Source organism: Rhinoderma darwinii, chromosome 7 (assembly GCF_050947455.1).
Source record: "Rhinoderma darwinii isolate aRhiDar2 chromosome 7, aRhiDar2.hap1, whole genome shotgun sequence".
In the NCBI taxonomy this organism is placed as follows: Eukaryota; Metazoa; Chordata; class Amphibia; order Anura; family Rhinodermatidae; genus Rhinoderma; species Rhinoderma darwinii.
The window spans coordinates 58,239,386-58,255,556 of NC_134693.1; the positions used below are offsets into that span (position 1 = coordinate 58,239,386).

The window sequence follows — 16,171 nt, forward strand, 5'->3', positions numbered from 1 at the left end:
AGAAAAATGTATTAAAAGTTATTGCTCATGGAATATGTCTATGAAAAAAAAACGCTAAAAAATTTGCTTCAGCTTTAACAGCTAAGTAAACCCTTGTGATCTTTTGGATTCACTTTGACAATCAGAACTGAGCTTAGAAAATCACTATGGAGCACACAGGATTCGCTATCAGTCAGTGAAGCTCATCAATGGATTTGGCTCAGATCAGTTTTCTGCAGCTTCTATGTACTGTGATACATAGAAGCTGCAGAAGTGAAACAAAAATTTTTTTTTAAATAAAAGTCTAATACAAAACTGATGTAAAAAATGTATTTGAATAAAAAGGGGTTCAGAAAATGCTGCTTATTGTTTCTTCTTCCTTTCTGATATATATATATATATATATATATATATATATATATATATATATATATATATTTTTTTTTTATTTTTTATTTTTTTTGTATAGTCCCATTAGGGAACTTAAATCTATATATTTCTACAAAACCGCAAATATTATTGTATTGTATAACATAACTATCTTTTGTTGTTGCTATATAACTAGTCACAACTGTTTCATAATTTGCGCTTTGATATGCAATGGATAGTCAAAATTAAATTGCAAATAGTCTTGTGTACAGTCATTCATACATGAACATTTCTCATTTTAAATTCTGTTTCAGTCATTTAATGGTGCATTTTGCTATTAACTTCAGTTTTTCCTCACTCACTATGACAAAAGGGCCTATCAATTTCATCTCATTTTGTCTATTTTTTACCAAGTAACCTCGGGGCATCTGTAATATAAAATCCATCCTGCCTAGCATAAGCATAGATTACAAATTATTCCTCACAGAGTAAACAACATGTGGGTGAGTTATTTTAGAAAATTGGCCTTCACAGGTAATAACATTCGCAGCTGTATAACTGAGACTTCAATTATATTAACTATTTATTCCACTTTTCTTGCCCTGAACATTAGCCAATGACACCTTTTCATAAGGATCCTGATAATTTCCCCGCTGCTATATAGTGGATGCCCCTTATATATCATCAGTGCAAAAGCTGCTGCTTTATTTCTATGTACCAGTTAGGTTAATTCACATCATATTTGTGCCATAGGTCAAACACATACTTTTTATTTAGAAAAAAATGTGTGCTGAAACATAAGGGATGAAACACCAACTATATCCAACCATGCCAAAAACATATACTGCAGTCTGTAATCACATATATGTTGCAGTTTTGTGAAAATCATAATAAAAATGCAAATAAAAAATAAAATAAAAAATGCAGCCATAACGTGGCATACAGTTGCCATCTGTTTGATAAATGTTTATTTTGGTAAAGGAAACCAAAGCAAAGAGCACTGCATAGACTAGTATAAAAGAATAAAATGTTCACCATGTTGTTTTATGCAGGCAGACACAAAACTACTGTCTGCTTTTATACAACGTAATACGGGTGCTTTTTTGCGTCAGTATTATGGATGCAACACAAGAACCTCTTGCGATTCATAAGAAGCCTATGGTGCCCTTACTCCAGTTCTCATGAACTGTGGTAGGTCCAGGTGTTGCAATCGTAATATGGGCACAAAAAAGTACCCTTATTACATTTGTGTAAAAGGGGTCTTAGGCCACTTTCACATGGCAGTATTTTGGTCAGTATTTGGCCTAATTCATACATATGAATGTCCGTGTTGCGTCCGTTTTATCGGATGCAACATCCATTTTTTCATCCGTTTTCTTGTGTCATCCATTTTTCTCGTCCATTTTCCTCCCCTGCAAGCACTTCTTGGTTTCACAATTTTTTCTGCTTTCACTGATCCGTCAAAAACAGATGTCGTACTTGTGCTGTTTTTCAATGGGCTGCAAAAACGGACGAGACTAGGGCATGCTGTGAGTTTCTATCAACAGACACACGCTCTGGTGAAAATACAGATGTGTGAATAGCCCCGGATGAGAAATACATTCCTTGTAAGACCTTTTTCATCAATATATTTGAGCCAATACCAGGAGTGGGACATATACAGCGAAAAACTATAATGGAAAGATTTGTACCTCTTCCGTTTTTGAATCCACTCCTAGTTTTGGCTTGAAAATATTGATGCAAAATACTGAGCAAAATTCACAATAGTGAAAGTGGCTTTAGAGTATATGTAGATGGTGAAGTCAAGTCATGTCAATTGACCGCATTGTCTGAATGTATCCTTTGGCCATTTTCACACAGCAGTACTTTGCTCTTTATTTTGCTTCAGTATTTGTAAGCCAAGACCAAGAGTGGAACCTACACATAGAAAAAGTATAATGGAAAGATTTTGGACCCACTTCTAATTTTGCCTTACTAATAGAGATGAGCGAACCGGGACAACTGAACCCGGTTTCGGTCCGAACATCAGGAAAAGTTGGGGGTGGACATACTGCTGTGCATTCAGTCCTGGACTCATTATGGGTACGTTTTCCCATCACTATTCGCTCATTTATTAGAAATGTGTTCTATCTGCCTTGTTCACACATACCTGTTTTTATAATCATTTCGTTATGTTTTTCCTTACTTCATGTTGTTACTAACTGTGCTGGGTAGGAGTTCATTTGTCTCTGTGATAAGTGTTATAGCGTTAGTGTCCACTACCAGGCATTTTTTCATGCATCCATTTTCATATACTACTTACCTTATGAGCTGCATGGCTTGCATGTCCTTTTAACCTGTTGGTTTTTGGATCCGTTTTTTATTCTAGTATGTCTATATGTTGTTTTCAATAAAGTATTTTCTCAATTTCATATACTTCCGGTTTTCAGGCATCTTCTTTTGTAGGTTATATATTTATGTTTCGGATGCTTATGTGGGTACACGCCCCAGGATCTAGCTCATATCACACTAATTAATTTCTTGTTTGCTGACAGCCGCAAGGTACTTCTGTTGGGCTGTTCTGATCCATGCTGTGCTTTTCGGTTATATCAGGAAAAGTTCGGTTCGCAGCGAATCCGAACTTCACCGGGTTCGGCCGAACCCGTTTTGACTGAACCCGGTCAAAAATATTATACAAATCGGCAGCCACTTGTCTCTATCAATCACTGATAGAGAAAAGAGGCTGCTGATTAAAAATAAAATAAAAAACATTTCATACATACCCGGTCGTTGTCTTGGTGACGAGTCTCTCTTCTTCCTCCAGTCCGACCTTCTTTTCTGACGCGGCAGCCTGTGATTGGCTGCAGAGGCCTCTGCAGCCGTGTGATTGGCTGCAGAGGCCTCTGCAGCCTGTGATTGGCTGCAGCGGTCACATGGGCTGTAACGTCATCCAGGAATGTCGGGCCGGATGTCGAGAGGGACGCTTCACCAAGGCAACGGCCAGGACACCGGACTGGAGGAAGCAGAAAGTTCTCGGTAAGTATGAACGTCTTTTTTTTTTTTACAGGTTACTCTATATTCTGATCGGAATTCACTGTCCAGGGTGCTGAAACAGTTACTGCCGATCAGTTAACTCTTTCAGCACCCTGGACAGTGACTATTTACTGACGTCGCCTAGCAACGCTGCTGTAATGACGGGTGCACACACGTAGTCACCCGTCATTACGGGGCCTCATGCACACGACCGTAAAAACACCCGTTATTACGGGTCGTAATTACGACCCGAAATAGCGGGCCCATAGACTTCTGTTAGCCACGGGCACCTTCCCGTTTTCTCACGGGAAGGTGCCCGTGCCGTTAAAAAGATAGAACATGTTCTATTTTTTTATTTTACGGGCCGTGCTCCTATACTTTATAATGGGAGCACGGCTCGGAAAAACGACCGGCTGCCCGTGGCCGGCCGTGCTCATCTCCTGAAATACTCTGTGCTGCCTTAAACTCTGTGGACAGGTCAGGATCCTGTTTCTTTTAAATGCTGCTGGGGAACCCGCTCGATCCACTATATAAGGCTGCGCTACAGTGCAGCATTTAAAAGAAACAGGATCCTGACCTGTCTACAGAGTTTAAGGCAGCACAGAGTATTTCAAGAGATGAGCGTGTAGATTCAGTGCTGCTGTGAACTCTGCTCTTACCATTACGTAGCTCTCAGTCTGTTACCTCTCCTCCACTCCTGTCCTCAATAACACCTTCACGATTGGCAAGTCACCACGTAATGGTAAGAGCAGAGTTCACAGCAGCACAGAGTATTTCAGGAGATGAGCGTGCGGATCTTGTGTGGGGTGGTGACTTGCCAATCATGTGAAGGTGTTATTGAGGACAGTAGTGGAGGAGAGGTAACAGACTGAGAGCTACGTAATGGTAAGAGCAGAGTTCACAGCAGCACAGAATCTGCACGCTCCTCTCCTGAAATACTCTGTGCTGCTGTGAACTCTGCTCTTACCATTACGTAGCTTAGTCTGTTTACCTGTGGTGCTCCAATATCACTTATTTCTATCCTCAATGTACTTTCCCCACTACGCACCCACTCGGGGCGTCCCCTTAAGTAATCAAATATCCAGTTAGACACTCTAGAGTTAATTTGCATTCCTTCCAATATATTTTTAATTAGGTCCGGCCTTATCAAGTTAAAAGCACTAGAAAAGTAAAACAACATTACTCTCGCTATCACCTTCTGCGTCTCCAAATAAGAGTATGCCCTATGTAAAAAATATAATTCTACGTTATAAGCAAACTGTAAAGGATCCTCGTATTCCACCACAACTGATTTAAGGTACCCTAACATCAGCCTTTCAAACACCTTCATCATATGAGAAGTTAGTACCACCGGTCGATAAACACTCACACTCAATGGTTTAGCTATTTTAGGAATTGGGACTATACAAGATGTTTTCCAAACCTTCGGCACTTTTTCCATCATCAAACTCCAATTATATAAATCCGATATTATTACACACAATGCATCAGCACAAGTTTTTAGTACCCTTGTATTAATCCTATCCGGGCCTGACACCTTCCTTACACTTAATTTTTTTTAACTGTTTTCTCACATCATCCGCTGACACAATAAAAACCCCAGTACCACATCCATCTCTATTATTTGCATCATCTTTTCCAATCATATTAGATTTAATCTTAGGATACACAATACCATCCCCGACATTTGAAAAACTGTTGAAATAATCATTCAATTCATTGAATTTTTCCACTATCCCCTGTTTGTTCTTCATCCCTGTTATGGCCTTCATTCCTGACCAAACCTCCCTCACATTATTTTTTAGCTAGTTTGAGCTCCAATTTCCTTTTATACGCCTACTTACTTTCTTTTATTTTATACTTCAACTCACTTTTCACTATTATGATCGCTTAATCATCCCGATCTTTATTGTCTTTTTTTTTCTTTCTATTCAATAACTCCTTGAGATCCTTTCCTACCCATGGTTTGTTATTTCCAAAACACTTCACTTGCACCTGAGGTACGATTAAATCAGTGCAAAAATTAATATAATCTGTTATATGTGCTGTAACCTCATTAATATCAGATCCGTCTACCCCAACGCCAAAAACGCCCCAATCCGTTAATTCAAAACAAGCATTTAAGCTCTCCTCTCTTTCCTTAGTCCATTTTCTTACATATTTCATTTCAACTGGGTTTGCTTTTACAATTGGGCAATATACAGACCGACATAATACCAAATAATGGTCCGAATGACCCAACGGCGGTAGTATATTTGTACGATATGCATTCCTCACGTTGGCATACAACAAGTCCAGCGTTCGGTCGCCTCTTGTTACACCCTCCACATACTGCATAAAATTTGGTAAGACTCCACTCAATGACACATGATTAAAATCCCCTGTTAATACAAAAAAACAGTCAGGATATTCAGTCATGATACCTGATATTACAGATGGTAAAACATCACACACCACTTTAGCGTCCCCAGACGGCAGAATATACACCACACCCACCATCACAACATTAAATTCCCTTGGCAAGTAATATGGTCTTATTCCCACCACAAACAATTCAATATCGATACTACAATATGTCTTTTTCACAGTGATATGCCCTGGATGACACCATTTACTATTAATATACAGTACCACTCCTCCCCCTCTATTCTTCCCTGTACTCTCAAAGTCTCTATCTGCTCTTACCAATTCGAACTCTGGAACTTCAATACTCGCATCAGATATATCACTGTGGAGCCACGTCTCTGTAAAAGCTAAAATACTACACTCCCTCACATCACGAACAAACATCCCCATTGCGACCAGCTCATCCATTTTATTTCCTAGAGACCTCAGATTCCCCATTAGAACAGATGGAACCGCTGGTTTATACCTCCTTCTTTTTGCCCGTACCTTATGACCTGCCCTGCATCCCCTAAACGGTCTCCACACTTCCCTAGGAATGCTCACTAATTTAGTAATACCTTTTTGGCATATACTTGCGAATCTGCATTAGCTCTCTCCTTGAATATTTAATCACAACAATGGTATCCCTGTTAACAACCGCAGAAAAAAAATGAAATTCCTGTTTGAAATCCGCAAACAGTTCCTCCCTTATTCCTTCAGAATACCGAGGTCCCTTTGGTCTTCCAAAGTCCTGAGTGTCAGCTGTCTCCATGGAATAACCAGATGTTTTAAGGCACGATGACAAATCAGATTCCCCCAACTGCATCCTCAATAACGATAATACTGGAAGTATGGAAAATAAGGAAAACAGCGTTTGGCAAAAAAGCCCTCCTAATCCCTCCATCCTTTTTTGCACTGGTTGCCTCATCAATCCCGGCATGGGCCCCTCTGCCAGTGCTGGCAATGAAATGTCAAATAATGGCGGACAGGCACCTGTAGCCCGTAAAACATGCTCCTGTATGTTCATGACAAATCCGTGACACTGCCCCAATACCTCCACCAGCTCCTCTTGAACAGTTGTGGATACTGACCCCAACCCAAAGCAACTCTCACCTCTCCAGCAGGCCTCCAGCAGTTCACTCAATATTCTCCAGGCACCCAGCAATCTGTTCTTATTTCCTTTATTCACAGTTACTTCTGGTACGTGCTCTCTCACAGCCGGACCAACACTTCCTCCAACTTCTTTCCAGGTACCCTGCAGTCTTTCACTGCCGGCCCCCTGCGGTTTAGTTCAGTGCACCATGCGGTCCTGCTCTCTCACAGCTGGTCCACACCGTGCCTCCTTCTCTCCAGGCACCACCTGGTCTGGCTCTCTCACAGCCAGACCAACACCACCTGGAGCACATGTACCTGGAGGTCTGGCTCTCTCACAGCCAGAACACTGCTTCCTCCTACGCCTTTGCTTGAGCGCTGGTTTGCCGAGACGTCCCCTAAGAACTCCTCACGACTCCTCTCCACTCGTCATCCAACGTCGGATCACTCACGGCCGGCTCATTCATGGCTACACAGCCGCACTGCACTGACGCACTGCCATGTGTCATGGCGCTCAACTGCCGACTCAAACACCCACTCCAAGCTCCCGGGTCTACCACCTTCAATGGGCCGCCTCACCTCCTGGATCCTCCGCTCGTTCTCTACACCGAAAACGAGCCGCTTACAGCGGGTACAAAGACAGACACAGACACTGACTTGTTCCGAAGTGGGAGCTGCTCCTGCTTGCTGCCACTCACGTGGCACACCGAATGCAGTGTAGTTGCATAATAATAATGTCCACAGTGTGCCCACTTAATATTAAATAATGCCCACACTGTGCCCCCACTATTAATATATAATTCCCATACTGTGCTCCCATAATGTGCTTGCTTAGCAAATAATGCCCAGGCCCCCACCCTAGTAAACAATACTCACCTCTGGATATTCCCACAGCATCCTCTAGCTAAAGTCTTCTTCTGGCTAGGCTCCGACCAGAATGATGCAGGCCTGCAGCGTCGCTACAATATTCAATTGTATACATTTCTTTAGGACACAGGTACAATTGAATCCAGGGAAGTAGGAATGGGTCGGCATGCCACCTCTCCTCGGTTCGGTGAATCCACTGTTATTTTAACAAGTTTAAGAGAACCGAGAAGAACTATTCTTCTGTGGAATAGGGGTCTCAGGGCATTTTTAAGGTGCAGATGCTGAAGATGGACTACAGGAAGCAGTGCAATCTCTTTCCTATCACAAGCTAGATAAAGTCCCTTCTACCTGTCAATCTAGACTATTTAATATTTGGACACATATCAGGTATCATTGTTTCTGGAATTCTACTGTATGTAATAAAGTACTCTTGTTCTTTAGTAGAAATAAAGAACTGCAATTCTCCACATGGCCATTGTTGCTTTTATTGTATTATTACTGTTTATGTTCATTACTTAAAAGTATTGATTATCCATGACACATAATGAAATCATAGAATATTTCTGGGAATAATCTTGCCTTTTGTTCTGTTTTCTAGATGAAATGAATGATCACCAGAACACACTGTCCTACATCCTCATCAATCCTTCCCCAGACACCAGACTGGAACTGAATGATGTTGTGTAAGTCAAGAGAGGAGAGCGCCAAGATCTCATCCACTCTATTCTCTTTTATTCATGCAACACTTCACTTAATGCCACCCAGCTTTCTGCAATATTTGTTGCAGTATTTTACTGTCTCCTAAGTCACAGACCAGTATAAGTGTACAATAATGTCTACATTCAGGATTTCTAAGGAGTCAGCATTGCACATGGGGCAGGTTAATTTTCGCTTCCTTGAGCCTTTTAGTAATCATTGCTTATTACTAGGCATAAGCTGAATAACAAAAGAATAACACAGTAATATTACCTTGACACGAGCACTATAGAGGAAAGTGGCCGATGGATTATTAAGAAGACATATGCAGCAAAGAAGAATAAGAGTTAAGGAATGGTGTAATGTGCAGTCTTCTTAGCTTTAGTAAAAGTACTATACACTTATATAAGTTTACGATCTGCTTTGCTATCTATCTATCTATCTATCTATCTATCTATCTATCTATCTATCTATCTATCTATCTATCTATCTATCCATCCATCCATCCATCCAAGTTAAAAATAACCCCCTATTCCCATTTTCCCCCTAGAGCATAGTAAATAAATAAAAAAGCATATTTGGTATCGCCGCGTCCGTAAAAGTCTGAACTATTACAATATATCATTATTTAATCCACATGCTGAACACCGTAAAAAAAAAAAATTGTAAACGCCAGAATCTCTATTTTTTGGTGACCTCATCTCCCACAGAAAATAAAATAAAAAGTGATCAAAACATCGCATGTAAACCAAAATGGTATCATTAAAGACTACAGTTTATCCCGCAAAAAATAAGCCCTCATACCACTTAATCGAGGAAAAATAAAAAAGTTATGGCTCTCGCCTCTCGGAATTTGGCGACACAAAATAAATTAAATTTTTTACACTTAGGTTTTTACTTGTAAAAGTAGTAAAATATAGAAAAAACTATATATATTTGGTATCACCATAATCGTATTGACCCACAAAATAAAGTTAACATGTTGTTTTAATTGTACAGTGAATTCCGCAAAAACGACGCGCAAAAAACAACGGAGGAATCACTGTTTTTTTCATTTTCTACCCCACAAATATTTTTTTTTTCCGTTTCCCAGTACATTACATGGCACAATAAATGGTGCTACGAAAAACTACAACTCGTCCCGCAAAAATCAAGCCCTCACAGGACTATATCAACGGAAAAATAAAAAAGTTATGGCTTTTGGAAGGTGGGGAGGAAAAAACTAAAATGAAAATCTGAAAAAGGACTGCGGCGGGAAGGGGTTAAATGATACAATTCTCGTTGCTTGTATCTATTACAAGGGAGATTTCCCATCCACTTCAGTGGACGCCATGCAATACTGTAAATTGACTGTAAAGTGACTGCTTCCTTCCAGTGGATTTCAGCATCTAGACCTGCAGCGATAAGCTTATTGTGTCTATTACATGTATAGAGAATATGGTCACCATTAAAGAATGCCATGACCATGGGATTACAGAGCTCGCCCCATTTCGAACCCTTTTGCTTAACCTTCCCTCCATACTGTCCACCCCCTTTCTTGCTTCCAGGCCTTTCTTCCATCCCCCCATGTCACTCTCCCATCCCCAGTGAGACACACGAGACAGTGGGTTGGAAAATTTCGGCCACAGCAGCCTTTTTATTAACAAATTTACATGAACATAAAACATAACTTTATAAATAACATTACTAGGAAAGTGGAAGTCCTTGGAGCTCCAAAACTTTGGTGCCTAACTGCCCCCTGTATAGCTACTTACCCCCAGCCGTCTCCCTACAGGCTCAGAGGCACCTTTCTGCTCCGCAGTTGGCTTGCCAAGTATGTAAAACCACTCCCCGGGACACCACCCAGCAGGAGTCCAAAATACGCCCATATCCATGAGCAATTATGTATTTGTTAGGGACCATACCTCTGATGAATCCCCCACTTCAAATTACCACCAACTCCAAGGACCCCCCAATCTGCCAACAAAGCCACCGTGACTCCGCTCCTACCAGTCACCACCAGCCGACTCCTGTAAAAGAAAAAACACCAGCAGCAACAAAGAATCCACATCGCTAAACAAAACATAACACCTGTCCTTAAAGGAGGGCGGGCGGGCAAGGTCTAAACTGTTTTCCTGGGGCGTGAATGGCGCGAACCTGTCCCTCACCCTTCCTTTATGCCCTCTGTTAACCTCGCCCCCTTCTCCTCCACCTTCCTCCCCCTCCTCCATTTGATCTTTTCACCTCATTCCTTCTCTCCTGCAACCCTGGTCATGCCTGCCTCCCCCAATCACTTCCTGATGTGTCCGGCTGTTTCTATAAAAGGGTTGCCAGAACTTGACAACACATCACTAAAGCCAGTCCGGCTTTAGTGATGTGTTGTCCAGTCCTGGCAACCCTTTTATTGGCATTCTTTAATGGTGACCATATTCTCTATACATGTAATAGACACAATAGGTCAGATTTATCAATGCTTTTATGCGAGTCTCCTTGTTTATGAAGCTCCTGTGCCACTATCTTCAACACGTACAAATCTGTTGGAAAAAGTGGATGAGGCTTTAAAGACTTGTCTAACAAGACTCCTTTACTAACATTTTCCCCCACTTTCCTATTTAGAAAAGTGGTTGAAAATAATGGCAGATATAACCTGTCATTTTCAACTTATGCCAGATTCATCAAGAGGGTGTACGCTGCACCGGGGGGGGGGGGGCGGACTAGTTCATAGCTTGAGCACCAGTACTAATAAATGTGCACCAATATCTGTGATCATCGGAAGTTGACAGTTGGAGTATTTCCTATACAATCTTGTGGGCGGTTTATGACAACACTGCTGGGTTATTATGTTGTCATGATCATCTTACGGCTTCATCTTCGACCTAGTAGAGAATAGCAGATAATCTCGAGAAGGGCGCTATTCAAGCATGTGAAACTTTGGTAGAGCTCCATACGTCTGGTCAAAGGCCGTCTGTTTACCTGGAATAACAATTTCAGGAAGAATTGCTGCTCTGTAATGGTGTTACATCAATGTTCACTGTGCCTTTATCTAATAAGTAAAAAAATCTTCTTAATGCAGCAAGCAATATTCCTGCCCGCATGCTTCAGTGGAAGGTTTAAAAGCATTGCAGATGGATGTTAACCTGTTTGTTATTTTTCAATGTAAATGGGTAGCAGGGTCATCATTTACTGCTAATTCAGTGTGCGCTGACAGTTATTTCCTGAACGGTGAAGAGTTTTCTCAGGACTGAGTTAGCAAAGCAAGTATTTAAACACTTCTACAAAGTGCAGTTCTCTAGCGGCTGTTAAAAAAGCACTTATTCAGCATGGCTGAACATTTCAAGCCAGAGTGAATTAAAAGCCATTAAAATGTAAAGTGGAAAGAGAGGTCGGCTTCTAACTATGTGACACCTTAATATTTTTAATAGCTGTTTCACAACTTGCAATATGCTTAAATTCTCCATGTTTGATAGTCCAGTAGTTATAGGAAAACTATACCTGCAGTTCTGACATAGAGTACGCTATTCAATATGATATTTAATTGCACATTTCCTGCACATTAATCTATTTATGGCACTGAGGAGAGGGCTTAACGGCTATGTACTCTTTTGAACCCAAATTTTTTAAAAAAATAAAAATACTGTTTTGGTGATTTAAAGCAACTTTTAAATTGACTTTAATTTAAAAAAAAAAAAGTTTACTTTTTAAGATATAGCTTCTGTGTATCCGGTATATATAGAAGTTGCATAGATCCATCAAAGCCGATTCCGTCAAGTCAGCTGTACTGACTGCTCCACTGAAAGCTGGTCCTGTGTGTCTCTGACAACTTAATATGAACTTAGATGTGATCAATATTAGGAGGATTCTTTGTGTCAGAGACACGCAGGACCAGCGTCCAACTATTATACAGGATACATAGAAGTTGTATCTACAAAAGTAAAAAAAAATATATAATCAAAGTCAATTTAAAAGTTGCTAGAAGTCTATGGGGCTCCCGTAATTACGGGTTACTACGTGTGTGCACCTGTAATTACGGGAGCGTTGCTATGCGACGTCAGGTGATAATCACTGTCCAGGGTGCTGAAAGAGTTAAACGATCAGCAGTAACTCTTTCAGCACCCTGAACAGTGACTACCAATCACAATATAGATCAACCTGTAAAAAAAAATAGAAGTCCATACTGACCCAGTACTCCCTGCTTCTTCCTCCAGTCCAGCCTCCCGGGATGACGTTTCAACCCATGTGACCGCTGCAGCCAATCACAGGCTAATCACAGGCTGCAGCGGTCACATGGACTGCCGCGTCATACAGGAAGGTCAGACTGGATGTCAAGAGAGTGACGCGTCACCAGGCTTGCTGTGGTGGTGGAGGATCTTAGAGCATTCAGGAGCCAGAAGCAGAGGCCAAAACTGCATCTTGGTGATGCAGCTTCAGTGCAATAATTTTTTTTACGATGCCCCCCTGCACATCTACTGTCCCTCCCTTGGTCTCCCACAAAGCCTCTGCCAAACTGTTTCCCCTCCACAAAGTCCCTGTCAGGGTGCGTATCGCCGTGGCCCCACTGCTGCTCCTTCTACTTTTTGGTCTCTTTGACCTCTTCCCCCCACAGAGCTCTGCCACCTAGTCTCTCCCCCTTGTCCCCGGATATAGGCTCGCCTACCTAATGTCTCCGACCTGCCCCTCCACAGAGCCACTGTCAGTTTGCGTCTCACCCCAGTCCACTTTCCGGTGCCAACCCCGGGTAATAGGGGAGCCACAACGCTTTAACTGTAAGGGGCCCAGAAATTTCTGATGGCAGCCTCATCAGAAATATACATTAGCAGCATCTGTATGTATATTTTTATATATATATATATATATATATATATATATATATATATATCATGTAAATGGCTCATTGTGTGCCTGCTATCTGTTGAGATATGGTCTGTGTGCCCCACATACATTTCCCCTGTTTGTCCCCCCTGTGTGTCTTGTCTGTGTTAAATTGGTGGTGTGGTAGAGGCTAGCTGAAAAAGGGGAGGATGCAGGGCTGGATCCAGGGCTGGAGTCCCCCCGGACAGAGCATCAGCTGATGCTCTGCTCGGGGACTCCAGTACTGCTGCCGACGTCACTGTCCATATATGTACAGTGACAGTGACGTGGGCAGAAGTGCTGGAGTCCCCATGTAGAGCATCAGCTGATGCTTTGCTCGGGGACTCCAGTACTGCTGCCATATATGGACAGTGACAGTGACGTGGGCAGAAGTGCTGGAGTCCCCAGGCAGAGCATCAACTGATGCTCTGTTTGGGGACTCCAGTACTGCTGCCGACATCACTGGTGATGCTTAACTTGGGAACTCCAGTACTGCTGCCGACGTCAGCACATAAAGCAAGCCCTCAGTCATGTGGGTCCGTGTCGAAGCGTCATCATTATAAGAAAAGCTCCAGCACTTCCGGGAACAATTCACAAGGTTTGAACTGCACCACTTAGTACAGCATTTTAGATTAAAGTATATTAGTAAGTTACTTTGTTTTGCATAAGTATATTATTGCAATGCAACTTTCGGTCCCTGGATAACCACTTTAAGCGGGGCATTGCTTGGAATTTTATACACATCACAATATTTTAATATTGTGATGTGGATAAATTATTTAAAGTCGTATTTTCCAAAAATAAAATGTTCCAATAACACAGATAAATATATATTTTTTGTGTCATTTTTTAATAAGATGACTTTAAACGATTTAGTGTTGTGATTTTCCAAGAAGATTGGGAGAAGAAGATCTAAAATGATATCTTGTTTTTCACCCTCAAGTTTCTAATCAAACAATGCTTAGAATTGATGGGAATTTTTATGAGATTCTGTATTTGTTTCTTAAGCCCCTAGATAAGAGTATCAGTCATAATATAAAGAAGAAAACACCTGACTTTTTACAGTTATACCTGATTTGTCCTAGCCATGTTTCTGCTCTAAAAAGCAAATGAATCAGGTTTAGTTTGTTGTCTGTGTCAATAATTCCTAAATTTAAGAAAAAAATTGTGTTTATTTCTGTCTTTTGTAGCTACCTGATCAGACCAGATCCACTGTCATATGTTCCAGCCAATGCATCGAGCCGGAAAAGCAGCTTTTGCAACACAACTGGGCAAGACTCGAGGGATGACACGCAGCTTTGATATTTCATCAGCTTCAGTGATTTAAGAACTGATTTGTGACTGTAACATCATTCAGCCATGAAAAAAGTAAATCTATTGCTGGGAGGTGCAAGTCAACACCTGTCTGTTACTATATACCCTGGACTGTAAATGTAGTTATTGATAATGTCTGTAAGTTGTTGTATCAGTGTTATTTCTTTACCGCTGTATTTTCTGACATAGATTTAATAGTCCGGAAAGGTCTGGCACTTAAGTTAGGATATTCAGACTGAAAGAGACATTTTTATAAAAGCTGCAAGTGTCTTGTATTGTACTGGAACTAAATGTTCTCATAAGTTTCTTCTAGCTATTTAATGTGACATCGTTTTGTATTTTTTTGTCCTAAGAGTTGAATGTTATTTTTGAGAGATATTCGATGATATTAAAGCACATACCTGCCTTGACTGATGATTTTATAGATTACTTTTACAATACTGGAAATTATATATTCCTAACAATTTACAAGTAACTCTTTTTAAGTGAAATTCCTGCTAAGTAATCTTATTTTATGCTACAACCCCATATGGATACTATGCCAGTATTTGCAAATGTTCATTTGACGTCTTATCCCAACAATGCCCCTTATTTACTATTGGCACTACTTCATGAGGTTGGTAACACGATCTGGATTTTTCTGTTTTTGTCTAATTTTTTTATGCTTTTTATGTGCATTTTAATAAATATAACTATTATAAACTCGACATAGTTTGTCTTGTATAAAGGCTACACAAATGTACCACAAAGCAACAAATCGATTCCAGTTTTCTTCATAGTGCAATATAGTAAATAGCAAGGCAGTCTTATGCCATGTTCAGACATGGCAGATGTTTTGTGGATTTTTGGCGTGGTTTCTGCATTGTTAACCCCTTAATGACGGAGCATAGTTTGGGCCTTAAGGCTCAGAGCCCATTTTTCAAATCTGACATGTGCCACTTTATGTGGTAATAACTCTGGAATGCTTATACCTATCCAAGCGAATTTGAAATTGTTTTCTCATGACACATTGGACTTTATGTTAGTGGTAAAATTTGTTCAATATATTCAGTGTTTATTTGTAAAAAAAAAGCGCAACATTTTGAGAAATTTTGAAAAAATATAATTTTTCTGATTTTAAATGTATCTGATTGTAAGACAGATAGTAATTGAGCACAAAATAGTTACTAGTTAACATTTTAAATATGTTTACTATAAGTTGGCATAATTTTTTTAACATTATTTTATTTTTCTAGCACGTTACAAGGCTTAGAACATAAGCAGCAGTTTCTCGTAATGTAAATTTCAAAAGCCTTTTTTTTAGGTACCAGTTCAGTTCTGAAGTGGCTTTGAGTGGCCTATATATTAAATAACCCCCATCAAAGACCCCATTTTAAAAACTAGACCCTTCAAAGTATTCAAAACAGCATTTAGAAAGTTTCTTAACCTTTTAGGCGTTTCAGAGAAATTTAAAGCAACGTTTTTTTTATGCAGAATATCCTTTTTATTACTTTTTTCTAGAAGGTTTTACCAGAGAAACGCAATTCAATATTTATTGCCCAGATTCTGCAGTTTTTACAAATATCCCACATGGGGCCCTAGTTTGCTACTGAACTGAAACACCAGCCTCAGAAGCAAAGGAACACATGGT

The 16,171-nt window shown here is 40.4% G+C and overlaps 1 protein-coding gene across 6 annotated transcripts in view; it reads left to right on the top strand.

Annotated features, from left to right (window-relative positions):
• KCNT2 (potassium sodium-activated channel subfamily T member 2) overlaps nucleotides 1-14,951 on the top strand; it is a 675,220-nt gene extending 660,269 nt beyond the window's left edge. For all 6 annotated transcript variants that reach the window (XM_075833425.1, XM_075833427.1, XM_075833430.1 and 3 more), the window contains 2 exons: nucleotides 8,303-8,387; nucleotides 14,418-14,951. In XM_075833425.1, the coding sequence (XP_075689540.1) occupies nucleotides 8,303-8,387; nucleotides 14,418-14,529 (197 nt within the window). In that variant the 3' untranslated portion in view covers nucleotides 14,530-14,951. The remainder of the gene's footprint in view (nucleotides 1-8,302; nucleotides 8,388-14,417) is intronic.
• Nucleotides 14,952-16,171: the final 1,220 nt, after the last annotated feature.